The sequence below is a fragment of the Felis catus genome, chromosome E2, assembly GCF_018350175.1.
Source record: "Felis catus isolate Fca126 chromosome E2, F.catus_Fca126_mat1.0, whole genome shotgun sequence".
In the NCBI taxonomy this organism is placed as follows: Eukaryota; Metazoa; Chordata; class Mammalia; order Carnivora; family Felidae; genus Felis; species Felis catus.
Genome location: NC_058382.1, coordinates 11,257,927 through 11,283,521, shown reverse-complemented (window position 1 = coordinate 11,283,521; position 25,595 = coordinate 11,257,927). Strand labels below are relative to the sequence as shown.

The window sequence follows — 25,595 nt, the reverse complement described above, 5'->3', positions numbered from 1 at the left end:
TCTCTGCTGGAAGCATCCTGTAGTGCAGGGACTGGGGTACGGCAGGAGTACGGAAAAGCCTCCAGTGGAACCGAATTCCACGATGTGAAAATCCTGTGCGCCCAGCTGTGGCCGATTTACGTTTCTAAGACCTGACTTCACTCAGTCAACTGCTCGGCAAATTGCTTATTGAGCACATACTTGGCACCAGGATCTGCTCTAGTGTTGAAGATCCGATGCTGACAATAGAGTCCCATCTATATATGACCTCATTCAACCCTCGCAGCCTTTGACTAGCCCCATTTTACAGACTCAGCACGTTGGACACACACACAGAGTTTAAGTTACTTGCCCAAGGGCTTCGCAGCCAGTAGGTGCCGAAGTCAACTTTGAACACAGAACCCGAGCTTTAGCCATTACATCACCTCGCCAACCATGTGATGAGACACGGCAATAGGACATAACGTTACCTAAAATCATTTTAGGCCCTGAGAAGTTTTGCGAACCAGATCAAGCCGGGGAGTGCGGGAGTGTTTTGGTGGGACAGTGTCATTTAGAAGAGGCAGTCGGGGAAGGCTTCTGGGACGAAGCGGCCTTTGAGAAGCTACCAGACGGACGGATGGGATCCGGGGGCAGAGGGGGCCGAGAGCGGCCGGCCCTGCAAGAAAGCCATCGGTCTGGGATCCAAAGTTTCCAACATTCCAGCTTCTCTGAGACCCAGCGGCTGGCCGGACTCCAGCGCGCCGGAAACATCCTCAGATTCGACGGGCCCCGCGGCCTGCGGGTTCGGCCTGCGCGGTGGTGCTGCTCCCGCAGGGCCCGGACCGCAGGGGCTCCGGTGGAGCCGGGCGGGGGGCGGGGCCGGCCTCACCTGCGGGGGCGGGGCTCCAGGCCGCCCCGCCCCTCGGAGGAGCCGCCCGCGGCCGGAGACCCGGGGCGCCGCCGGGAGCGGCGGGGCGAGCGCGGCGTGCCGGACGCGGCCGGACGCGTAGCGGCGGAGCGGGTCCCGGAGCCGTCCGCACTCAGGTGGGCGCCGAGGTGCCGGGCGGGGGGTCCCGGGGCCTTCGAGGATGGGGGCGGGGACGGAGGGTGAGGGCCGGGGCCCGGCGCACCCTTGGGCCCGCCGGCCTGGGGACGGGGACGGGCCTTGGGGCACCTGGACCCCCCTTGCCCCGCCCTGGGGCTCCCCCCCCCCAGCTCCCCGGGTCTGGAGGCCCAGCTGGGGCCTCGCCCCCTCCCCCGTGCGCAGGTAAACAGGAGCGAAGACGGGGCGGGGCCTGGGGAAGGGCGGTGGGGGGGGGGGGTGGCCCTTGTGACGCCCGGGCGCCGGGGGTAAGCCCGGGTGCGCGGGGTCGGAAGGGCCAGACGGCCAGGGGTAAGGTGTGCGGTTTGGGGGGCTGGCCATGATGGGGCCGCCTGATGCAGGTGTGTGTGTGTGTGTGGAGAGACGGTGTGCGAAGCTCCGGTGTGGGCGCGGTGGTGTCAGGCCGTGGGTGTGGGTGAGAAAGGGCGACGGACGGGCGGGGTCGCCCTGGGAGGGGCGCGGAGGGACCGGGTGGATGACGGGGAACGGCTTCCGAGAGATGGGAACGTGGGCGACACCTCGGACGGTGTGTCTCATACGGGGGGGCGGGGGGCGCTGCGGGTGTGGGAGGCAGTTGCACTGTTTATAGGATTAGGTGTGAGGGTGCGGGCGGGGTGGAGGAGGGGTGGGTGCTGGGGGACCCACGCGGACGTGCAGGGTGGCTGTGTGATTCTCCCCGTCGGCCGTGAGCGTGTGCGCACGGGGCTGAGCGTGCGAAAGGGAGTTTGTTGTTTGGGGGGGGCGGGTACCGAGTGCGGGAACCGGTGTGCGTCGAGGCGGCGGGCCACGTGGCGTGTGGCTGTGGTCAAGCTGGTGGGTGGCGCCAGCAAGAGCGTTCGGCTCGGCGGAGGTCCACGCGGGCAAAATGGTGGGGACGGTGGTTGGGGTCGTCAGGCTGCCTCTCCGTGAACTTGGGGGACGGTGACTTTGTCTTACGGGGCTCGTGTGGGAGGCGTGACGCTCAGTATGGCGTGGCCTGCGCGCACGTATGTACGTATAGCGAGAGACACGCGTATCCGTAGCGATGGCTGGCGAGTGAGAGCCGACGGTGTATAAAATCCATGATTCCGCGACCCCCTGACTGTGTGTCTTAGTGCACAGGTTTGGGAGCACGTGTGTAGGTGCCCAAACCGCGCGGCTGCTTCCGACGGACCGGCCGCTTAAGTGACGTGTGCGTGAGAGGGTGTGTGTCCAAGCCGCGGAACCGCCTCTGCGGGTCTCCGCCGCTGTCTGTGCCCACAGTGGGCGCCTGCTTGTGACGGCACAAGGGAGTCTGAGTTCAGGGGTCGTTTGCACGTCCACGCTTGAAGCTCTGTGTGTCCGTGTGTCCGTGTGTGTGCTGCGTGGGTGTGTGAATCCCTGGCTGGCCCGGCAGGGGGTGGGGGGTGCTGGAGGAAGGAGGAAGGTGCACAGTGAATCCGGATTTTGTGTGTGCGCGCCCGCACGCGCACTCGTACCCCTGGAGGAGACGATGGGCATATAATGGAGAGTTAGCTCCTTGCAGGACCATATGAGCGTGGGAGAGAGATGTCATGGGTAAAGGTGCACGAGAAGAGGCTGAATGTAATTTGGGATTTGATGGTATTTTCACTAGTGAGGGGGCACAGAGTTTCTGTGTGTGTTGGCTTTTATTTCGTTTTATTATTGTTTGTTTATTTTTGAGAGAGAGAGAGAGAGAGAGAGAGAGAGAGAGAGAGAGAGAGAACACAAGCAGAGGAGGGGTAGAGAGAGAGGGAGACACAGAATCGGAAGCAGGCTCCAGGCTCTGAGCCGTCAGCACAGAGCCCGACGCAGGGCTCGAACTCACGGACCGCGAGGTCATGACCTGAGCCAAGTCGGGCGTTTAACCAACTGAGCCCCCCGGGCGCCCCTGTTGGCTTTTACTTCTGAGAGGAAAATATACTCTTGTGCTGGGTTGGAGTTCCACGAGGAAAGCGTACATGTGTTATTTCTGAAAGAGTGTATGTGTGTGTGCCCGAGTTAGTATGTTGCATTAGGTTTTTGTGGTTTTTTTTTTTTTTTTAATGTATTTATTTTGAGAGAGCATGACTAGGTCAGGGCAGTTAGAAACCCCAGCAGGCTCCCCACTGTCAGTGTGGGGGCTCGAACTCACGAACCATAAGATCACGGCCTGAGCCGAAGTCGGACGCTCAACCGACTGAACCACCCAGGCACCCCACGTTATGTTTTTAAGAAGGGAGTGTGTGTGTGCGTGTGTTTCTGAGAAACTAGGTACGTGTTGTGCTGTATTTGAAAAAAGAGCGTGTATTCTGTTTCCGAGAGGAGAATGCGTGTGCCGCCCTGTGTAATTAAGAAGGGAGGTTGTGCGTGTCTTGGGGTCTATTTCTGGGATGGGAGTGCGTTTGTGCGCTTGTGTGTGTGTATGAGGGCTCCAGAGGCCCCACCAGCTGTGTCACTGACTTTGTCACCCACATACAACCACCTGAAGCGCCACACGTGAGACCCCCACGCGTCACCCTCTAGGCCTCGGACTCTGAGCTGTCACATGGCCAATGTGACATCCATGGGCCGTGCCTGCCACACGTGTGTACCAACATGCCTTGGGCTGGCGGAGCCCGTCTGCCGTGGAGGGCGGAGCCCCTGTTCCCTTGGGATCTGTCGGCATCTCAGGCCCCGGGAGCTGACACATGGGCCCCCCCCTTTCCTGACCCCCCAATTCCAGAGGGCTCCTCTGCTTCTGGTGCCCCAGCCCCTTGGCCCTCTCCTCCGGGCCCCACCCCACCCCCAGTGGTCTGACTGGTTCCCAACAAAAACACCCTAAGAATGAGCTCACGGAGAGGCTGCTGCCTCCACACGCCCCGCCCCACACGCCCAGCCGAGGAGGGCGCCTCCAGTCCCAGGTCACATAGCCCGGAGTGCTGGGCCAGGGTACCTGGGGCCCTTGGGGTGGAGGGGGCTGGCCAGGTGAGCTCAGGGCAGGGGAGAGGCCACAAGACCACCGTTTGCCCTCTTTTGGTTAGTTGCACACGGGGTTTGGAGTTGCCCTCAGGGCAGGGCCCTGGGCTGAGGACAGGCAAAGCTAGACTAGAACGTTTCCAGTTGCTGGAATGGGTGTGGGACAGGGAGCCGGCTGGCGTGGGGAGGGCACGGAGGCAGAGGGCTGGCTGGCTGGGGAGAGAGTCGGGAAGGGTCCGGCTGGCTGGAATGACGCCGCGGCTGGCGGGCTGGCTTGCCTGGCTCCGGCAACAACGATCCCCCAATCCCTGCCGCCCCCAGGAGCGGCGATGTCCTTGCAGGTGGCGGCCCCCGGAAGCGCGGCGCTGGGCCCGGAGCGCCTGAGCCCCGAGGAGCTGGTGCGCCAGACGCGGCAGGTGGTCCAGGGGCTGGAGGCCCTGCGGGCCGAGCACCGTGGCCTGGCCAGGCACCTGGCGGAGGCCCTGGCAGGGCAGGGCCTGGTGGCGGGCTTGGAGCTGCTGGAAGGAAAGCAGCAGGTGGTGAGCCACGCGCTGGAGGCCATCGAGCTGGGACTGGGTGAGGCCCAGGTACGAGGGGACCGGCGATCCCGCGGTGGTGCCGGGGAGGCTCGGAGCTGGGAGCAGGCCCAGGGATGAAGGGGGCAGGTGTGTGGGGTGGGGGAGGGAAGCCTGGAGCAGGGAAGGCCTAGGCTGGGTTAGGCTTAGGGGTCCCTGGGCAGCATTACCGGGTCCTTGTGTGGGACAGGGGCCCCTGAACCAGATCGTGCCCGTCTGGAGAACTTGTCCTAGGGAGACTTTGGGGGTTACCTGGGCAGAATGTGAAGTGTCCCTGCGCATGATTTGTGTGCCTAGGTAAAATCAGAAGGGTCCCTGGGCAGGATGTGGGTACGCCCCTGGGAGCCTCTGCGTATCCTTGGGGGTCACACGGAAGGGCCTCTGTAGAACCCGGGGGATCCTGGGTGGAATGGGGGTGCGCCGGCGCGATCGGAGGCCCCCCGGGGTGGACCAGGGGCTGTCGGGCAGGGTGGGGACCGGCCCCTGCTCCCCAACCCCCTACAGGTGCTGCTGGCCCTGTCCGCGCACGTGGGCTCCCTGGAGGCCGAGAAGCAGCGGCTGCGAGCGCAGGCCCGGCGGCTGGCCCAGGAGAACTCGTGGCTGCGGGAGGAGCTGGAGGAGACGCAGCGACGGCTGAGGGCCAGCGAGGAGGCCGTGGCCCAGCTGGAGGAGGAGAAGAGCCACCTCGAGTTCCTAGGGCAGCTGAGGCAGTATGACCCGCCCGCGGAGAACCAGGTGCTGCAGGGCCAGCGGGGACCAGGGCCACGATGCGCTGCCCCCCCCCCCACTGGCCCTCCTAGGTACCCCCCAGACCTGCACTCTCCACGGAGCCCCCAGTGCTGTAGACCCTTCAAAGAACCCCCTTGAATTTCCACAGACCCCCGCAGCTTCCACACCCCTCTCCAGATCCTCCCCGAGCCCTCCGGAAACTTCCCGAGGCTCCTGAACGCTACCTCCCTCAAACCCTGAGATCCAGGACCCCGGTCTCTAAAACAGACTTCCCAGCCCTCATGACTCCCTGCTTTCCTGTCTTCTGCAGCGGCCTGAATCCCCGCCTCGCCGGGACAGCCTGGCCTCCCTGTTCCCCAGTGAGGAGGAAGAGAGGAAAGGTGGGTGTGGGGGAGCACGCGATGGTGGGGCACTCAGCCTCGGAGGAGGAGGGGCCGTGAGCCCCCAAGGTCTCCGGGCAGGGATGTGGGCATCGGGGCCGGGTATCGGGAGTAAGTGGCTGGGCCAGGGCGGGTGGCAGCTGGCAGGGGGGGCTGGTAGCCGTGAAGCCAGCCCTCCACCCTTGCCTTCCCCCCCATCCCGGGTAGACCCCATGTTCACAGCCCTTGGACCAGTTAGACGCCTGCGATCCCGATCTCAGACGTCAGCCCAGCGGCCAGTAGGGCTGCGAGGCAGCTATAGTTCTGGGGGTGCGTGTGTTCCCTTTCATGGGGTAGGAGGGGTAGGAGACCTGCAGTGACTCGATGCCTCCCACCTGCAGGTCCCGAGGCAGTGGGGGCCGCAGCCGCTCAGCAGGGGGGCTATGAGATCCCCGCCCGCCTTCGGACCCTGCACAACCTCGTGATCCAGTACGCAGGGCAGGGCCGCTACGAGGTCGCCGTGCCACTGTGCCGCCAGGCCTTAGAGGACCTCGAGCGGAGCTCAGGCCACTGCCACCCTGACGTGGCCACCATGCTCAACATCCTGGCGCTGGTGTACCGGTGAGGGCCGCCGTCGGCCGTGGACCCGTTGCTGGGGGCAGGGGAGCCAGCATGGGACACCTGGACTGGTGGGTGGGGGCGTCGAGAGGGATCTGGGGAAGCCACTGTAACCCAGGCAAAGAGGAATCCGAGAATGTGGGTAACAGACCCCAACAGACAGGGAAGAGACGTTGGGGTGGTTGGAGGGTTGGAGGCAATCTGTGGGTAAAGGGACCCTGTGCTAGACTTGGGAGGTGCGGAGACCCAGAAGGGACCTCAGAAGGGTAGTGCCACCCCGCTTGGTTCAGCCAAGTACTACCCAGCACAGCTGACCTCCCCGCTCCGTCCCTGGGCCACCCCACAGGGACCAGAACAAGTACAAAGAGGCCACAGACCTTCTCCACGATGCCCTGCAGATCCGGGAGCAGACGCTGGGCCCCGAGCACCCCGCGGTGAGGAAGGGACGAGGAGTGAGGGCTGCGGGGCCGTGCCTCCCACCCCTGACCTGCCTCCCCCGCTCCGCAGGTGGCCGCCACCCTCAACAACCTGGCTGTGCTCTATGGGAAGCGCGGGCGTTACCGGGAGGCCGAGCCGCTGTGCCAGCGTGCCCTGGAGATCCGCGAGAAGGTATTGCCACCACCCCCTGCCCAGCACAGTCCCCTGCCCCTCCCCACTCGATCCTGATGCGCTCAAATCAGTGGCTCTTGCGTCGGAACCCTGATCCCATGATGTCCTTGCCATCTGATATCACGAGCACCCAGTCTGAGCCTGAATTACCCCATCGCGTGACTCACTACCCTTGACCTTCGGTGAGCTCCACCTGATCTTGACTCCTGACTCTGATCCTCCTTAGAAATCCCCTCATGTGCCCTCCAACCCGGTCCTGACCTTCCAACCCCATCGGGCACCCCCGCCCCCGCCCCCGTGACTTTGTGACCTGAAAAATGGCATTTGTGTGACTTCTACCCTCCCACAACTCTCCCCATTGATCTTATAAACCTTAACTCCTGGCCCCCATCACGGCTGCTGGCATCACGTGGCCCACCAATCCCACTGACCCCTAGGTCCTGGGCGCCGACCACCCGGACGTGGCCAAGCAGCTCAACAACCTGGCCCTGCTCTGCCAGAACCAGGGCAAGTTCGAGGAGGTGGAACAGCACTACGCCCGAGCCCTGAGCATTTACGAGGCCCTGGGGGGGCCCCACGACCCGAACGTGGCCAAGACCAAGAACAACCTGGTGAGGGCATTGCGGAGCACAGGTACAACCTGGGGCGGACTGCCAGGGTCCCTCAGGAGGGAACCCCATTGGCTCAAGGGTGGGACAGGCTGGAGGCCAGGATCCCCCCTCCTCTGCTGAGCCCCTGGAGGAGGGGTCCTCTCCGACCTGGCCTCAGCTCGAGATCGCTCAGCACAGGAAGGACATGGAAACATCAGGAAACCACGCGCATCGCTGGGGCCAAGATGTCAGTGTCCTATTTATTGAGCTCTAGCCACCCCCCCCCCCTTTTTTAGTACCTTCCCGGTACCCTCCACTTCTTAAAGGGCCCTAGGAGGGAGGTGCTGTTACCGTCCCATTTTGCAAACGAGGAAATTGAGGCACAAAGAGGTGGTGTCACTAGCCCAAGGCAGAGCAGGAACCAGTCACCTGCCCTTGGTCACTAGGTGGGAGGTTGGGGGCGGACGCGTCTGGCTCCTCCTGTAACACCGGGCCCAGGGAGGTAGATCGGAGCCAAGATCACCCAGGCCCTCCCCTCCCCGCAGGCCTCGGCCTACCTGAAACAGAACAAGTACCAGCAGGCAGAAGAGCTGTACAAAGAGATCCTCAGCCGGGAAGACCTGCCTGCCCCTCTGGGTGAGCCCCCTCCCCTGCCCCCCCCCCAGGTGACTTCTCAGTGTCCCCACTGCACTGTCCCCCATCTGTTCTTAGGAGCCCCCCCGACAGGCACGGCTGGGGACGCAGAACAGCAGGTGAGGATGGGCTTCGCTTCCGTCACAGGGGTGGGGCCTGGCTGAGAAGCGGGGACTGACCCCTTCCCCGGTGTCCTCCCCAGCCCCTGCGTCGGAGCAGCTCATTCTCCAAGTTCCGCGAGTCCCTCCGGCGTGGAAGCGAGAAGCTGGTCTCCCGCCTCCGAGGCGAGGGGGTGGCTGGGGCAGCAGGGTGAGTGGTCCACGGGGTCGGCACAGAGCCCAACGGCTGCAGCCTCTGCAACCCACCCCACCCCCTGTCCTGCTCGAGAACCGTCTATGGTTCCCATCTGCTCTGGGACCCAAACAGTCAGATCAGGTGCTGGGCCAGTCTTCCCCAGAGCAGGAGCCGGACCCTCCGCGACTCCCCCTCTTCTTACAGAATGAAGAGAGCCATGTCGCTCAATATGCTGAACGTGGATGGTCCAAAGGCTGCAGGGACCCAGGTGAGGGGGGCACTCGGGTCAAGGATGGAGTAGGGGCCACGCTGGGAGACCCAGAGGCAAGGCTGGGTCCGGTCAGGCTAGAGGGGGGACAGAGACAGGGATGGACCAGCTAGTGAGCACGCTGGGGGGCGGCCCTCACGGCGACTGGAGCCCGGCCTCGTCCTGCCCACGTGCCTGTCCGCAGTTCACCAACCAGCACCTGAGCGAGGCTGCTCGGACCCTCAGCGCCAGCACCCAGGACCTGGGCCCCCGCTGAAGTTGACAGGACCACACGGCTCCAGCTTCTCAGGAAGAGTGGGGAAGGGGTGGAGGTTGGCCTTTCAGCTCCCGGATGACCTCTCCCCTGGGGGGGCCCCCGGGGTATCGGGCTTCACTGTGCCCCGCTCTCCTCCTGCGATTAAAGGCTGTAGATTCGGAAGCCAGGAACGTCTGCCTGCGGCTTCGTGCAAGGACCCGGGGCGACTTCCGGGCTGATGGGACCCAGGGCCAGGTAGGACTCTGGAGTCCCCGCCCTGAGCTACAGCTGCTGAGCAATCTGCTCTATCCTCCGCAGCGTCTCCTCCGATTCCAGCTGCTCCAGGCTGAGCAGGGACAGGCCCAGCTGGTCCTCCTGGAGGGGACGGAGCGATCAGGTCAGGGGCAGGCGGTGTAGCGCTTCCCCACGGGACTCAGGGATCCAAGACTTGAACACCAGTAGTGACAGGAAGTGGCCTGCATCGGGCCTACTGGGGCTTTAGAAACACCCGTCCGATGGGGAACATACCATCCCTGGCAGGCCGGAACAGGCCTGAGGGAGGGAGAGGGGAGCCGGCCGGACTCCCACACCCCTGCCCGATCACTACAGACGCCCCACGGGGCCCCCATTCCAAAGGCCTCTCTGTGGGGGGCAGGCTAGGGTTGAGAAAGTCAAGGGACCTTCCTGGACGAGGGGCTTAGCCACGTCCAGCTCACCCGGTGGAAGGGCTGAGCCATCTGCCTCAGGAAGTACTTGGCGACCTGGACCCCCTCATCCACCGTCAGGTTGAGGTTGGCGTCAGTGAGGTGCTCCTGGATCCAGCGGGGAAGCTTCCCGCGCTTGTCTGCCCGGGCGAACCGCTTTCGACAGGCAGGCAAGGGAGAGAGGATAGACATCAGGACCCTGGGGGTGTGGCGGGGAGCCCAGGCCTCCCTCACCCTCTGGAAAAGGGGGGAGCACCCTGGCAGCCAGAGGCCCCCGGACCCCCACCTTATCGGCAAAGACCATGAGGCCATAGTCCGTCTTGCCCCTGATGGCCCGACCCACACACTGGGCTGCGTGGCGCATGGCATCGAAGGTGAGAAAGTCGTTCTCTCGGATCTGGAACTGGTCCCGCAGGTACTCCAGCCGCGCCTGCCGGTGAGAAGGTGGCAGAGCGGTCCCTCCGGCCCCCTCCCCCCCCCCGGCCCCCATTCCAGGGGATGGCCCGAGGGGCCCTAACATCCTAGCGCCCCCGGAGGCTGCTCACCTTGAGAATGCGGCTCTGGGTGTAGACGTAGGGAACACCAAACATGATGACGGCCCTCCCGTAGTGGTGCACTGGGGGGCGAGCACAGGAGGGGCACGGGGTTACCGGGGTGGCCTGACCTCGCAGGGGCCAGGAGGTTGTGCTGTCTCAATGGGAAGAGTGCGGCTACGCTCCGAGGGCCCCACCGGGTACTCGGGACTCAGGAAGGGGAGATCCCGGTGTGTGCCCAGGCGAGGGGGGAGGGTGCTGTCGCCGGGGGGCCAGAGCTCCACGCAGACACGGGGGCGGGGGGAGAGCTAGTCCACTCACCGAAGTCAATTCCCTCGGACACTTTGCCTCGGGCCACTGACAGCAGGATGGCTCCGCGGCCGTTCTCGCAGGCCTGGGGAGGGGAGGCCGAGACAGGAGCTGCGTGCCCTCGGAGCCGCCTCCTTCAGGCCCTCTGCACGCAGTCTCCTGGCATCCCCCACGCCCCTACCCACCTCCTGGTACTTCTCCAGGGCGACACTGGTCTCGGCCCCGTCTTGTGTCTCGATGAAGAGCAGCTTGTTCCTCTGGATGTTTTCGAGAATGCCCTAGGGAAGGACACCAGGCGGGTCGGGCTGCGGGTGGGCCGGAAGTGGACTAAGGGCACAGGCATCCTGGCTAAACCCAGCTCTGCCCCAGCTCCTGTGCGCCAGCCTTGCACCTTCCTTCAGCCTTCCTGTGGGAAGCTCTGTGATCTGCGGCGGGTGGGGGGCAACCCCCGCACGCCATCCTTCGGACAAGTGGGGCAGCCATATGGCCCGAGGTGGCCCATTGGGACACTCCGACCCCGGCTGGTGGTTAGTAGAGAGGCTGATGTAGGTCAGGCAGAGCCAAACAGAGGCTGCCCAAGGATTTCCTGTGACACTGCGTTTAACTGGGTGAGATCAAGGACGGACACGGGGACAGACCAGAGGGTCCAGAAACGCACCCCCACACAGGTCATCCGTACCTGTGTCCGTCTCCAGTGGGGAGAGTGCTTTCCAGTTCTCCACACGGAGAAAAAAGAACCTGGGCCCTGACCTTACCCCCTACACAAGGACGAATCTGAGGTAACTCACAGACCCAGATGTGAAAGCCAGAACTACAAGGCTTCTAGAAGACACACACGAGACCACCTTCGTGACCCTGGGCCAGGCGAAGTCTTCTTAAAGAGGACACCACTCAGGATGTGGATTCAGGTGGCCGGAAGCCACCTTCCCCACCACGTGGGAAGCGCCCACGTGAGGACAAGACGAAGGTCTTGGCCGAGAGGATGAGGCCCCCCCCCACCCCCCTGCTCTGTTCCTGGGTGCTTGGATCAGCCACGTTCTCTCATCTCGCCCTCAGGAAGTGCCCGCTTCCCCCCCCCCCCCCCGAGAGCTGGGCCATGGTGCACTAGGAGAGAGGTCACAGCAGCCACCCGGTGCCCAGCTGTGCTGAGCCCCTTTTCCAGAAGGCCCATGACCTCACCCACACACTGCCTAGCAGGGGCTCGAGTTTTTAACCTGGGGGGGGGAGGGGGGAGAGGCACGTGCAAGGGTACACACTGTGTATTCTTCGAACTGTTCGCTGTGTTCCACATGCTGTCCCGTCACCTGTGGTGCCCGGCGCCACTCAGAACGCAAGACAAAGGAAACCAACACGCTGAGGGGAGAGGGGACTTCCGGGGAGGGGGCGGCTGGGCGTACCTGCTCGTACCAGGAGGCCACGGTGCTCTCCATGTACTGGTAACTGGTGAAGAAGGCCACGATGCCGTCGGGGACCACGGCGGACATCTCCAGCAGGAGGTTCCCGTAGTTCCGGATCACCGCTGGGAGGGGTCGGAGGGCGTCCTCGGTCCTCCTCCCCACTCCCTGTCAGAGCGCTTCTATCTAATGCCCTGGTTTTGGCTTTTTGGGTTTTTTTTTTAAAGTAGGCTCCACTTGAACTCACGACCCTGAGCTCAAGACCTGAGCTGAGAATGAGCTACTCAGGCGCCCCTCTAGTGCCCTATCTTCAACTCGGGGTCCCCAGAAACCCCACTGAGGCCAGCTGCAGGGCTGTTCACACACACTCCACTTCTCTTTCCAGCCCCGTGGGCGGAACCCTCAGGTTAGGTGTGGCCACGTGACTCGTCTTGACCAATGAAATGAGTGGCTGGGAGTCACTTCTGGGGGCCGAACGCCTTTAGGAGGCACAGCACGATCACCAGGATCCCTCCCGTCACATCTCCCCACCGCCACGATGTGTCCAACAGTGAAGGTGCCCAGAGGGAGGGGACACCTGGGGAGGCCCCCCCGCCCAACCCACAATGGCACACACCACGAGCAAGAAGCAAGAAGCACCCTCCGTGTTAAGCCACTCTGATTCGGGGCTATTTGTTACTGCGGCATGACTCAGCCCATTGACACACCTCCCCTCTCGCAACCCATGCACCCAGCCCCGCGAGCAGCATACCAATATCTTCCCGGGTCTCAAATTTGGAGCTGATGGCCACCTGGTCATTGCCCCGACCGATGATCTGGAGAGAGCGAGAGCCATCACGGTAAGCAACCGGCAGTCACCACTCTAATGCGTTAGCTGCCAGCTAGTCCTGTGCTCAGCTTTTTATAGACGCAATGTCACTGAACGAACCCTCAACTACACTGTTATCTGCCCAGCACAGATGAATGACCTAAGGCTCTGAGAAGGTGAGTTGCCTGCCCAAGGTCACACGGCAAAGAACGGCAGAGGCAGGACTGAACCCGTCTGTCCGTGTCGCTAACCAGCAAGTGTATTCCACCGGCCCCAGCCTCGAGGTCAGGCGGCTCCAGGAGAACGTGTCACCCCGACCTCGACAGCCACCAGCCCCTGGCGCGTCCCTCCCGGGGCACCTCCACAAAACCGCAACGCAGTACGCGGTCACCACCGGTCCACGACCCCCAAGGGCAATTCCAAGAGCCAAAAAACTCCAGAAACTCCAGCTATTTGAATTTGGCACAAACACGTACGACAGCAGAATCTGCTCCGACCGGAGTCTGTTCAGAGTCCCGGCTTGCCTCCCTTTGACGTCTTAAAACCTCTTCCTGCTAAAACACGACTTGCCCTGGAGGGAGCTGCCCAGACCCCGCTGGCCATGTTGACACACCACACGGCACGTGCTTTGTTTTTAAAGTCTGGAAAAGTCTCAATTCTCAATTTTTTTTTTTAACGTTTATTTTTGAGAGCGAGCGAGCGCGCGGTAGCGGGGGAGGGGTAGAAAGCCGGAGACACAGACTCCGAAGCAGGCTCCAGGCTCTGAGCTGTCGGCACAGAGCCCGACGCGGGGCTCGAACTCACAAGCAGTGAGATCATGACCTGAGCCGAAGTCAACCAACTGAGCCACCCAGGTGCCCCAGGAAAAGTCTCAATTCTAACATACACCTGGCCAGGGCACCTGGGTGGCTCAGTTGGTTAAGCGTCTGACTCTTGATCTCAGCTCAGGTCATGATCTCACGGTTCGGGAGTTCAAGCCCCACGCTGGGCTCTGTGCTGGCAGTGCAGAGCCTGCTTGAGATTCTCTCTCTCCCCCTCTCTGCCGCCCCCCCCCCGCCCCGCTCGCACGCTCTCTCTCACAAAATAAGCTTTAAAAAAATAAAATACGTCTGGCCCAAGGGATTCAGATAAAGGACGGAGGGCCCATGTTTTGATACCTGTTTACAAAGGAAACTGAGGCAAAGCAGAAAGGTCACTCGCCAACGTTACAGCCCGATGACGAACCAGGCAAAGCCACGTTAACCGAGATGTTGACTGAGTGCCTACTGGCAGGCCCTGGGCTGCAGAAGCGTTTTATGCCCCTTATCTCACTACCCCCTCAAGCAGCCTGGGACGTCAGAGAGGATGCATTCCCATCTTACAGATTAGAAACTGAGGCTTGGAAAGTCCTCCCTACCGGGAGAAGTAACATCAACCCCAGGTCTGTCTCTGAATCCAGTCTGTGCCCTCAGCTGTAAAACTCTCCTGCCTGAGCAACAGCACAGAGGGAGGAAAGGCGGCCCCCATTCCCATCTCCCCTGCCCCAGCACCCACCCTCTCCCACGCACCATCGGGCAGAGGCACACCCGGGCCAGCGTCATGGTGAAGGTTGCCATGGTGACAGGATGGAAGTCCAGAATCTTGGGGTAGATGTCCAGTGGGGACAGCGTCTGTAGCAGAGACAGCAGGCGGGACCTCAGCAGGACTGGGCCAGGAACCCCACAGTGGGGGGCTGGGGACTGGGGGCAGAAAAGGGTCCTCACCCCAGATGTGATGATGACAGACTGGAAGCGCTCGAACACGGGTTTGATGGCCAGGGAAGCGTCCATGCAGCTGCAGGAAGCAGAAGAGGGTGTCGAGGGCCACGCTGGGGCCCCTGTGGTCCGTTCACACCCCCCGCTGGGGTGGGGTCTCACCTGAAGTGCAGGATGGGGTTGGCAATGGTGGGGGTCCTGTCATCAAAGGGCTCGATGATGATGGTGAAACCTTCGAGCCAGGGAGATTCCAGGTCACCAGTCAGAGCCACGCCCACCCGGCCACACCCTCCTCCATTAGTGACCGGGACCACCAACCCTTGGCCCCAGCTTTAGACCCAGGCATCCAGAGTCCAACATACGCCCCAACCTGTCCGCTTCTCCCAGAGCCGACACCCACTCAGCATCACGAACAGAGAGCACCAAAGGTTTACTCCTGACTCTCCTAGAGCCATGAGAACCCACCCCGCCACTCCAGCCAAAGCCTGGAGCCTTTCCCCTAGATCTATCCAACCCATCAGGCTGGTCAGCTCTGCCTCCAAAGCCCATCTGCAACCTGACCACTCCTCCAACCCCCTTCCCAAGACCATCACCTCTGGCCCGGACCACTGCAGTCACCACCTCACTGGGCTTCCAGCTCCCACCCCCGCTCCCTTCCCAGCAGCCAGAGAGACCCTGTGAAATCCTAAGTCAGGTCATATCCCTGCCCTGCTCAGAAGCCCGGTATAGCTCCCCACACCCCTCTCAAGGTGCAAAATCATCCAGGACCCTGCCACGCTGACTCCATTTCCTCACTCACAGGCCTCCTAACTTTCAAAACCCACCGGGCTCACTCCACCCCAGGGCCTTTGCACTTGCTGGACCCACAGTCCGAAAAGATTCCCAAGGCAGCTGGTTCCATTTGGTCATTTGGGACTCCGCTTAAGTGTCCACGCCTCAGGCCTCCCCTGGCCACCCCAGCCACCGCAGGCATGCTCCAACACGGCAATGTTTTTGTTTCTCCCTTTTTAGAAAACGATCCCTTTTTAGAATTTTCTTTCTTATCTGAGTCTTTGCTACCTGTCTTCCTTTCTACAATATAAGTTCCAGGAGATCAGAAATCAGGTCCCTCTTGATTCCTGTCACTTCCCCAGTGCAGGGCCTGGCCTGTTTGTTGAAAAAAAAAAAAAAAAACAGGTGAATGGGGTCGTCTGGGTGTCTCAGTTGGTTGAGCCACTGACCCTTGGTTTCGGTTCAGGTCATGATCTCACAGTTTGGGGGTTTGTGCCCCGTGTAGGGCTTTGCACCGGCAGTGCAGAGCCTGCTTGGGATTCTTGCTCTCTCTTTCCCTCCTTCTCTCTTGTGTGTGCCTGCACACACACTAAGACAAACATCAAAAAAAAAAAAAAATAGGTGAATGAATGAACTCACATACTCAATTTCACCTAGTTTAAAAAAAAAAAAAAAAAAATCAAGTTCTCTACGCCCAGCTCTGTACTGGGGACACAGTGGGAACCAAGACAGCTCTGGCCCTGCCCTCTCAGGGCTCGCAGTCTAATGATGGGGACACAGTCCTCTCCCCAGTGAGTGACCAGGTGACCAGACAGGGTTGGGACGGGGGAGCCAAGAGGAGGGGAGCCTGGCGCAGCCTGGGGTCAGGAAGGGCTTCCTCGAACAGGGGCCATCTTTAACCAGCTAAACTGAAGGATGAGTAGGAGGTAGCTAGGGGCTGAGGAGTATCGGGCAAGATGTTCCAGGTCAAAGAACGGGAGGCGCTAGTGGACGGGAAGAGACGAGAAAGCCAGCCCCGGAAGAAGGTGGGCTGGGGCAGGAGAGAGGGATACAGAAGGAAGCTTGTAGTGGGACTTGCTACTGATGTGCGCCGGGGTGGGGGGGACAGACTCTCCATCCTGCTGCAGGGTGTCGGGAAGTCTGACCTGGTTTCCGGGACAGAGCAGTAATCCCTGGGGATCAGACTGAGCCCTTGGCCAGCTTAACACGTGCTGATCAGTAAAGCCTCGGGAACGGGAACACATCCCCCCTCCCTGGCAAGCTGGAAACCTGGGCCGTGCACTCAGCTCCTGGCTCCCCACCCCCCCTGCCTCCCTGCCCCCCCACCCCAGACACCAGGTCCCACATCTCTCTCCAGCCCCTCCCGTCCTCCCATCCTTCCCCAGGCCCCTACCCCTCCCTTGCTCAGAACCTGCCACGGCTCCCTACTTCCCGGCAGTAGAAAGGCCCACTCCTTACCACACCCAACAGCGTGAGGGACCCACAGAGTTTCTCTGGCCTCGTCCCCCATCCTACTCCACTTTGAAGCTAGAAAATACAAATCTGAGCACGAGGCTTGCGCTAACCCAAGAACTATCTGTGGGTCCTCACTGCGCTTGAAATAAAGCCCAAACTCCCGAGCCCAGCCCTACAAGGTCCTGAAAGTCTAAGTCTCACTGACAACTCTCTGGACTCTGCCGGGCTCCCGATTCCAGCTGCCGGGGGGCCTGGCAGAGGTAGGAGAAGACGAGCTTACCCTTGGCGTAGGTGCTGACGAGGGTGGCGAAGTTAGCGAGGAGGGTGAGGGGAGAGAAGTCAGCGAGGTCGGCGATCTCCAGGGTGTGCAGCAGGGAGCGGAGGCGTTCGGCACAGAATCTGGTGCGAAGGCCGGACGGGGTCAGGGTGGCGGCAGAGAGCCAACAGGACCAGCGACCTCCTCCGCCCTCGCCAGCACTCGGTCACACATCGGTCTCCCCGGGTGACCGGGTGCTCCGTGAGGGCTGAGACCGGGGCTGTTTCAGTCACCCCCGCGTCCCCACACCGTACAACTGCCCATCACGCAGAGCCACAGCTGTAGGACAACGCACGCAGAGAAGTCACACGTCATACGTCCAGAGTCCCGCGATCATACGTCACACACGGCCGCACCACCCCGTGCAGGCTCTTGGTCAAAAGAGGAGACCCACGAGCACACCCAGAATCCCAGTCACAGCCCGAATCCCGCACGGCTGCACGCACTCACACCCACGACCTGTCACACCGTGTCGGTCACACCTGGCCACCGTGGTGGCACATCCAAGCATCGGAGCCCCGCATACTCACAGAGGACAATCTCACATACGCCGTGTCACCAGCCCTCACACACAAGGCCACCCAGTCACCTGACCGATGGTCAGGCTTGAGGCTGTCGCCCCTCAAGGGCAGGTCATGGAGCGAGAACGCCTGGTTTCAGAGCTCGGTGGATGCTCAGAGCTTTAGAACCTGCCTCCGAATGCCACCGCTTCAAGTCTGTCATCTGTACGTCCCCACCCTGGCTGGATCAGGCGCCCCCTTTGCGCTCCCCCATCCCAGCCATGCTCACCCTGGTCATCCTGGTCTGGGGACAGACAGAGCCACCCCGAGGGCCGCCCCAGCCCCTCAGAGGCAGGGCAGTGAGTGGCTCTGGAGCCCTAAGGACCTGGCTTCGCACAACTGGCCCACAAAGTGCCGGGTGACCCCGGGCAGTGGCTTCCCCTCTCTAGGCCACACCGTCCTCCTCTGCGGCACAGGAGCGCCCTCCTGAGCTCCCACAAGATGCAGAGCGTGAAGTGCTTAGCTCATCACCAGTGCTCAAGACAGGGCAAGTAAGTTACTTCTGTCAGTACTTTCTCATTTCACCACCCCAGAAACCCGGGAGTGAACGTGACGGCCCTCCTACCCATTGGAACAAAAGAGGAAACTGAGGTTCAGAGAAGACCAATGACTTATGCAAAACAGCCCAAGGAAAGTACAGGAGGCCCCACCCCTCTCCCAGGTCCACCCTCCGCTTGTTCCGTGCTAGGGATCATCCTTGCCAGACTGCCCGGCTTGGGGGGGGGGGGGTCCCTGCCGACAGGCTTCCTGGGGACAAAGAGAAGCACTGGTAGGAGGCGACAGCGGTCTAGGGGACCTACAGCATTTCCCCCCAGCTCCCACCCTGCTGGAGCTTGTCAGGAGCCCCCTCCGGGGCCATCCCTCCCCTGCCACCGTGGCCTCAGGCGGAAATACCTGAGCCGGACGAGGGTCCAGGACCCATCGGACCTCCTGTCCTGCCCGCCTCTGTCAGTCACGCCTCCATCAAGCTCTCTGGTTAAGCCACGCGTTGCCTGCCGGTTTCCCACCCAACACACACAGGGACACGGAGCCAGCTCCAACCTCCCCGGAAATCTGCCCTGTCTGCCGAGTCAGTGCACACGCTCGCTCTGCGCCCGTCACTCACTCCTGACACCGGCCACGCGGCAGCCCCGGGCACAGAGGACGGGGCTCAGGGAGGCCCCGAACCCCCGCGGGGACCGGACGCCCCCAGCCGTGGGGGGCCGTACCTGAGGGGCTTGCGCTGGATGCACACACGCTGGGCCAGGCCGCTCAGGAAGGCGGGGGGGCTCTCCTGCACCACGTGCTGTACCCGCAGCCGCCACTTGACGTACTCCAGCAGCCGCCGGAGGAAGCCCAGGAAGTGCTCGGCCGTGCGGATGGAGCCGGGAACCGCCTCTGCGGGGAGACGCAATCAGCCGCCACCACGGGGGGAGAGCGGGACCGGGGGCAGGTGGCAGCAGGGAGCGGCAGCTCACCCTGGAGCACCTCGTCGGGAAGCACGGGGTTGGCCAGGTGGGCGTCGGTCTCCCGGGCCGCACTAGCCTCGCGCAGCCCCTCCACCAGGCGGCGGTACTCCTCCCGCAGACGCTGCTCATCGGTCTCCTTGATCCTGGGCGGGGGAGGGGGGATCGGGTGTGGGAAGAGTCGGGGACGTCTGCGGGGTGGGGTGGGGCACTGGATAGGCCCGGTGTCCCCACGAGTAAATCGGGCAGAAAGCGGGGCCCGGGAGAAGCTGGGAACCAGACGGCAGGGCGCAGGGTGGGCGTTCAGGTCCGGCAGCCACCCGAGGCCCCACCTGAGCACCGTCTTCTGCAAGGTCTCCAGGTTGCCCTGGCACCGGTCGAGGGTCCGGCGGGTGATGTTGACGCTCATGGAGTCGATGCAGACGTTGTCTAGAGAGGAGACGGGGGAGAGCCGGGCTCAGGCGGGCGGCCGGAGGGGCTGAGTCTCTCCCTCCTCTGCCTCCCGCCTCACCGATGTTGTGGGCCTCGTCGAAGACCACGACAGCTTTCCGGGCCAGCTCCTTGGAGACCAGCTCCGCGATCTTGGGGTCCAAGAGGTAGTGGTAGCTGTAAACCACCACGTTGGCGTGCAAGATCTAGGGGCCAAGGAGGGCATGGTTACCCCGGCCCTGCCCCCCGCCCCTCCCCCACCCGGCACCCGCCTCCCTCACGGGCTCGTAGACGCAAGGCCAGGTCTTGCCAGGCCAGACCTGGGCAAGGTACAAACACGAGCTGATGGATAGACAGACCGACAAACAGGCAGGCAGGCCGTAACGCACACCCCCGCCCCTCTGCCCAGCCCCCCAGCCTTCTCACCGAATAGCGGGCAAGGAAGTAGGGGCACCAGCCCTGGCGCCGCCCCAGGGCCTTCAGGTCATCCAGGTTGTAGATGCCAGCAGGGAGGGGCACCTGGCGCCCATGGACGTCAAACTCCTGGGGGGGGGGGGAGCGGGGGTCAAGGAGGTCGGCTGTCGCAGCCGGCTTACCAACTCCTGCCCTCCCTCCCTCAGCCCATTCGGCAGGCACCTCATAGAAGCGGCAGTGGGGCAGGCTGGGGTCCTGCTGGTACTGTGCGCGCACGTAGGAGGCCGTGAGGCTGTGGCATTTCCCGTCGACGTCTTTCCCAAAGCGCAGGGGCATCACCTGGCGGCCGGGGGGCATCTTAGCACCGAGAAGCTCAAGCATTCCTCGACCCTGGGGCTCTACACCTACCAGCTAGGTGGGATGGGGGGCTGTCTGGGGTGAGAATCGGGAATTGTGGGGAAACTTGAACCTCAACTTGTTTCGTTATTAAACAGTTAAGACGCTTGCGAACTTAACCGAGGAGGTATCAGAGGAGAGCAACTGCTAGACTCCTACACTGATCTTGGGATTGTGAGCTCGAGCCCAATGCTGGGTATAGAAATTACTTAAAACATAAAATCTTGGGGCACCGGGGTGGCTAAGTCGGTTAAGCATCCCAACTTCAGCTAAGGTCATGATCTCACAGTTCACGAGTTCAAGCCCCACACTGGGCTCTGCTCTGTCAGTGTGGAGTCTGCCTGGGATTCTCTTTCCCTCTCTCTCTGCCCCACCCCCACTTGTACATTCGTGTGCACTCTCTCTCTTTCTCTCACCAATAAACTTAAATACGATAACAGTGATAAAATAAAATCTTTAGGGGCACCTGGATGGCTCAGTTGGGCAAGCGTCCGGCTCTTGATCTTGGCTCAGGTCATGATCTCGCGATTCGTGAGATGGGAGCCCCACGTTGGGCTCTGTGCTGGCAGAGCTCAGAGCCTGCTTGGGATTCTCTCTCCCTCTCTCTCTCTGCCCCTCCCCCATTCACACACTTGTATGCACTCTCTCTCAAAATAAATAAACTTAAAAAAAAATCTTTATAAGAAAAAAAAAAGAACAGATTGGTGGTTGCCAGGGGAGGGGAGTGAGAAACGGGTGAAGGGGATGAAAAACAGCAAACTTCCAGTTTTGAAATAATTGAGTTCTAGGGATGTAACACACAGCACGGAGACTATAGTTCATAATACCGTACTGCATTATTGCAAGTTCTAAGGGAGATCTGAAAAGTTCTCATTACGAGACAAAAAACATTTTTTGGAATTATATAAAGTGATACATATAACTAGACTTAACCATGGCGATCATTTTGCACACTATACAAGTACCAAATCTTTACGCTGCCCACCTGAAACTAACATTGCATGTCAATGACACCTCAATTTTTTAAAAAAAAATCAAGCTTTGAAGAATCTTTAGCGCGTGGGTTAAGGATAACGGCTTTATCTTTACAAATACTAAAATAACCAGAACCTTAGCAAATCTAAGAATCAGAGGAGTTCGGACGGCCTTGAGAACTGGCCTTGCCTAGCCTCTGAGCCTCTGCGGGTGGCACCAGCACAGCCCCCCCGGGCTGTGTTTTCCCACAACAAAACCTGTTCCTTCACCAAAGGGAAGCGTCTGAGGCTGCTGACCCTCCCCCCACCCTTCCCATTTCATCAGTTGTCAAGGCTGGAGCTACTTTCTTTTTTTTTTTTTTATTAAAAAAAATTTTTTTTAACGTTTTTATTTTTTTATTTTTGAGACAGAGAGAGATACAGCATGAACAGGGGAGGGTCAGAGAGAGGGAGACACAGAATCCGAAGCAGGCTCCAGGCTCTGAGCTGTCAGCACCGAGCCCCGACGCGGGGCTTGAACCCATGAACTGCGAGATCATGACCTGAGCTGAAGTCGGACGCTTAGCCGACTGAGCCACCCAGGCACCCCAAGGCTGGAGCTACTTCTAATGATCACCCACCTCATCTATCATGTCTCGTGTTCTCATAAACAATGTCACGAGGGGCGCCTGGGTGGCTCAGTCGGCTAAGCGTCCGACTTCGGCTCAGGTCACGATCTCGAGGTCCGTGAGTTCGAGCCCCGCGTCGGGCTCTGTGCTGACAGCTCAGAGCCTGGAGCCTACTTCGGATTCTGTGTCTCCCTCTCTCTCTGACCCTCCCCCATTCATGCTCTGTCTCTATCTCAAAAATAAATAAACATTAAAAAAATTTTTTTAAATAATAACGTCATGATATATATTCCACGCGTTTACCACACGTAAAGTGCTTAGAACACTGCTTGGCCGTGAGCCCCGATGGTTTTGTAGCGTAACTTAACAATAAGTAATATTCTACGTGTCACAGATTATTATATAAATAGCATGGTCACTTATCATGTTTTAGATTTTTGCACATGCTAAGGGCTATACGTACATTACCTCGGTTGGTCAGTTACTTATTTATGTATAACATTTATTCATTTTTCAGAGACACAGTGCCAGCAGGGGAGGGGCAGAGAGGGAAGACACAGAATCTGACGCAGGCTCCAGGCTCTGAGCTGTCAGCACAGAGCCCGACGCGGGGCTCGAACCCACGAACTGTGAGATCGTGACCTGAGTTTAACCGACTGAACCACCCAGGCACCCCTTAATCTTTTTTTTTTTTTAATTATTGAGATATAATGGACGTACAACACTACATTTCAGGCTGTACAATGTAAGGACTCGATGCCTGTATATACTGCAAAATGACCACCACCACAAGTCAGCTAATATCTGTCACCACATAGTTACAATTCTTTTCCTTTTCTTTTTTCTTTTTTTTTTTTTAAAGGAAGCTCTATGCCCAATGCGGGGCTTGAAACTTACGACCCCGATCAAGAGTTGCATGCTCCACTGAGCGAGCCAGCCAGGCACCCCACAATTTTTTCTTACGATGAGAATTTTTAAGATCTACTCTCTCATCAACCTTCAAACATATGCTATACGTTACAACCCCGTGACCTATGTGTTTTATAACTGGAAGTTTGTACGTTCTGACCCCCTTCGCCCATTTCACCCACCCCCCTGCCCCCTTGCCCAATCTTATCAACAGCTATATGAAGCAGGTAACTAATTACCCCCACTTTACAGAAAGGGAGACTGAAGTCTGACTATAGAAACCACCTACCCGAGAATACAGGACTATTAAGTTTCAGAGCCAGGAAACCAGGCCTGCTGGATTCCAGGAAGTGCCTTTTTTAACCTCTCTCAGGCTAGGGAGGATGTGCGTTTGGGCCGCGAATGAGGACTCAGAATTTGACGAGTGAGGAGGGAATTCTGCGTGTGGTCCCTGCCTATCACCCTGAGAGGTATGGTCTAGGGATCTAGGGTTCCTGGTTGGATGGCGGTCTAACCCTGAGGCGTGGGGAAAGGAGAGGAAAGGGCACTCACCTCGGGATGAATGCACAGGTTCTTCCGGGAGCTCAGAGCCAGCCCCAAAAACGGCAGCTTCTCACCCTCCTGCTTCTCATAGAAATGGAGCAACTTTCGAAGCTCTTCGATCACCTGTTCCCGTGAAGGAGGGAGGGAGGACTCCAGCACAAGTCCCTGCCCAGCCTGGCCCCGCCCCTCCCCCAGCCTCTCAAAGGCGACACCCCCCAGCTACAGGAGCAACCACCAGAGGGACCAACAAATCCTATGGAACTTGGCCTTGGCCGGGGATTGGCCCTGGCTCACCTTCTCAATCTCAGGCACAGTCCTCGAGCAGTAGATGAGTTTAGTCACCTCCAGTGGATATGCCTGCCGATGACAACGGGCTCAGCCCCTGCTGGATCCCTTCCCTCTGCCTCCCCCTCCACGGGCCCAGGGGGGTAGGTGACCTACCCTCTGGTATGCCATGATCAGGGCCAACAGGGACACGGTCTTCCCAGTGCCTGAGGGCATCTCCAGGACTCCATGACCCTGCATGTGGAGACAGACAGAACTTCAGGGACACAAACTCTGGGGACTGCCCCCAGAATGCCACCATCTTGAAATAAGAGGGACAACAGCAGTTAAAAGTCTAGGCCCCAGGGACAGTGGATTTGAACCCCACTTTGGCCACCTCTTTGTTGTTGAGTGGTCATAGCAAGTGCCTTCACCCATCTGACTTTGGTATTCTCATCTCTAAAACAGGCCAGGGGCGCCTGGCTGGCTCAGTCGGAAAAGCATGAGACTCTTGATCTCGGGGTTGTGAGTTGGAGCCCCACACTGGGTATAGAGATTACTTTAAAAAGCAAATAAATTTTTTAAAAATAAGTAAATAAATAAAATGGGCCTACTAAGCACTTCCTTACAGAATTACTGTGAGGACTATGAAGTGAGGGTTATACGTTTAGCATGGTAACTGACAGGTAGTGACCTGCCTTTTCTTTTAATTTAGCAAACCCTTTTACAGCACTTACTCTGTGCCTGACACTATTTTTTTTTTTAACGTTTATTTATTTTTGAGAGAGAGGCAGAGAACGAGCGCGCGGGTGCTCGCACAAAGGGGGAAAGGGGCAGAGAGAAAGGGGGACAGAGGATCCAAAGCAGGCTCCATGCTGACAGCAGCGAGCAGATGTGAGGCTAGAAATCAGGAGTCCGGAGATCACGACCTGAGCCAAAGTGGAAAGTTCAACCAATTGAGCCACCCAGGAGCCCTTGGCACTGCTTCTAAGGGTCTTCCATCAGAATCTCTCAACCTAGGCTCTCTGGACATTTGGGGATCAGATACTACTTGGCTGTGGGGTGAGGGGGCCTGTCCTACCCACTACAGGATGTTTAGCAGAGTCCATGGCCTCTACCTGCTAGATGCCGGTAGCACCCGCCCCCCTCCACTAGTAGGACAACCAGGAATGTCTCCGGACACTGCCTCGGGGGGTCAAAATCATCCCCAGTTAAGAACTGCTGCCTTACTTACCGAATTAACTCCTAACAACCTGCACACTAACCTCTGAGGGTAGGCAGTCTTAACGAAGCCCGTTTCTCACACGTGAAAAGCGTGCAACAGGGAGATTAAGTGATTCACCCAACTGCACACGGCTGTGGGTCCAGGCTTCCCACCCGAGAGCCGGCTCTAAAGCAGCGCAGCCTCTGATAAATGTTAGGTGCTGCTTTTGTGAACTATTATTTTAGATGCCAGGAGTTTGGGGAGCGCTGGCCTCCCAAGGACCTCAGATTCCTAAAACCTAGACGTCCAGAAAGTTCAGTCTTAGAGGCACGCGTGGCCGTCCCACTTGTCAGGTGGGAAGCCGAGGGCCGGGCCCCCCCACCTTGGCGTCCAGTGTGCGTTTGAGCTCCAGCATGTAAGAGAACTGCTCCGGGTAGATGTAGTCGTAGGGGAAGTAGACGAGCAGCCCGTCCACGTTGAGCCTGGCGGCGGGGGGTGGGGGGCAGGGTCAGTCCCCCGCCCCCTGGGCCCCTCTCCAGCCCCCGCACTCCCCTGTCGTCCGGCCGAGAGGAGTTACCTGCCGGGAGCCGGTCCCCCCGAGCATCCCCCGCTTCCCCAGGACCCGCGGGTCCCTTCGGCATCTCCTCGCTGACCGTCCTCGTTACCGCCCCGTGGGGCCCCGCGGCTAACTTCACCCCACTCCTCCCGCACCCCCGCACCCCGCCCGGGCCCCGGGCGCACCCACTGGTCCCCCCCATCTTTTAGACCCCGGCGAGCAGCGAACCCCGACCCCGCTCTCACTTCATGGCGCCGGCCTCGGCGAGAAGCGGCGTTGGCCCGCCTCCCTCATAAATATTCAGAGACCGGGATCCGTGGGGAGTCCACGAGGTGTCGCTCCACCTTTCTCACGACGCCATTGGCTGAGGCCGCCCGTCAC

The 25,595-nt window shown here is 60.1% G+C and overlaps 2 protein-coding genes across 6 annotated transcripts; one reads left to right on the top strand and one right to left on the bottom strand.

Moving 5' to 3' along the window:
• The first annotated feature begins 877 nt into the window (after positions 1 to 877).
• On the top strand, positions 878 to 9,076 carry KLC3 (kinesin light chain 3). 2 transcript variants are annotated; one of them, XM_023244943.2, is made up of 13 exons: positions 878 to 1,005; positions 4,301 to 4,566; positions 5,059 to 5,289; positions 5,594 to 5,663; positions 6,044 to 6,263; positions 6,607 to 6,694; positions 6,768 to 6,869; positions 7,307 to 7,480; positions 8,005 to 8,095; positions 8,171 to 8,211; positions 8,295 to 8,401; positions 8,591 to 8,654; positions 8,839 to 9,076. In XM_023244943.2, exons 2-13 carry the CDS (start codon positions 4,309 to 4,311, stop codon positions 8,908 to 8,910), a joined length of 1,518 nt encoding a protein of 505 aa, XP_023100711.2. In that variant the 5' UTR covers positions 878 to 1,005; positions 4,301 to 4,308; the 3' UTR covers positions 8,911 to 9,076. The 2 variants fall into 2 exon arrangements, with proteins under 2 accessions (XP_023100711.2, XP_044901870.1); XM_045045935.1 differs by lacking the exon at positions 878 to 1,005 and adding an exon at positions 1,388 to 1,404.
• ERCC2 (ERCC excision repair 2, TFIIH core complex helicase subunit) lies at positions 7,693 to 25,595 on the bottom strand. 4 transcript variants are annotated; one of them, XM_023244940.2, is made up of 23 exons: positions 25,460 to 25,595; positions 25,041 to 25,140; positions 23,632 to 23,709; positions 23,485 to 23,547; positions 23,200 to 23,313; positions 19,983 to 20,099; positions 19,773 to 19,889; positions 19,429 to 19,552; positions 19,250 to 19,346; positions 18,930 to 19,063; positions 18,681 to 18,849; positions 16,877 to 16,995; positions 14,533 to 14,602; positions 14,380 to 14,449; positions 14,185 to 14,286; positions 12,581 to 12,644; positions 11,833 to 11,954; positions 10,621 to 10,713; positions 10,448 to 10,520; positions 10,139 to 10,209; positions 9,880 to 10,023; positions 9,606 to 9,749; positions 7,693 to 9,264 (listed from the first exon to the last, which is right to left on the bottom strand). In XM_023244940.2, exons 1-23 carry the CDS (start codon positions 25,462 to 25,464, stop codon positions 9,172 to 9,174), a joined length of 2,283 nt encoding a protein of 760 aa, XP_023100708.1. In that variant the 5' UTR covers positions 25,465 to 25,595; the 3' UTR covers positions 7,693 to 9,171. The 4 variants fall into 4 exon arrangements, 3 of the variants coding, with proteins under 3 accessions (XP_023100708.1, XP_023100709.1, XP_023100710.1); XM_023244941.2 differs by lacking the exon at positions 25,460 to 25,595 and adding an exon at positions 25,236 to 25,372; XR_006590314.1 differs by lacking the exons at positions 7,693 to 9,264; positions 9,606 to 9,749; positions 25,460 to 25,595 and having other exon boundaries at positions 9,951 to 10,023; positions 11,833 to 11,997.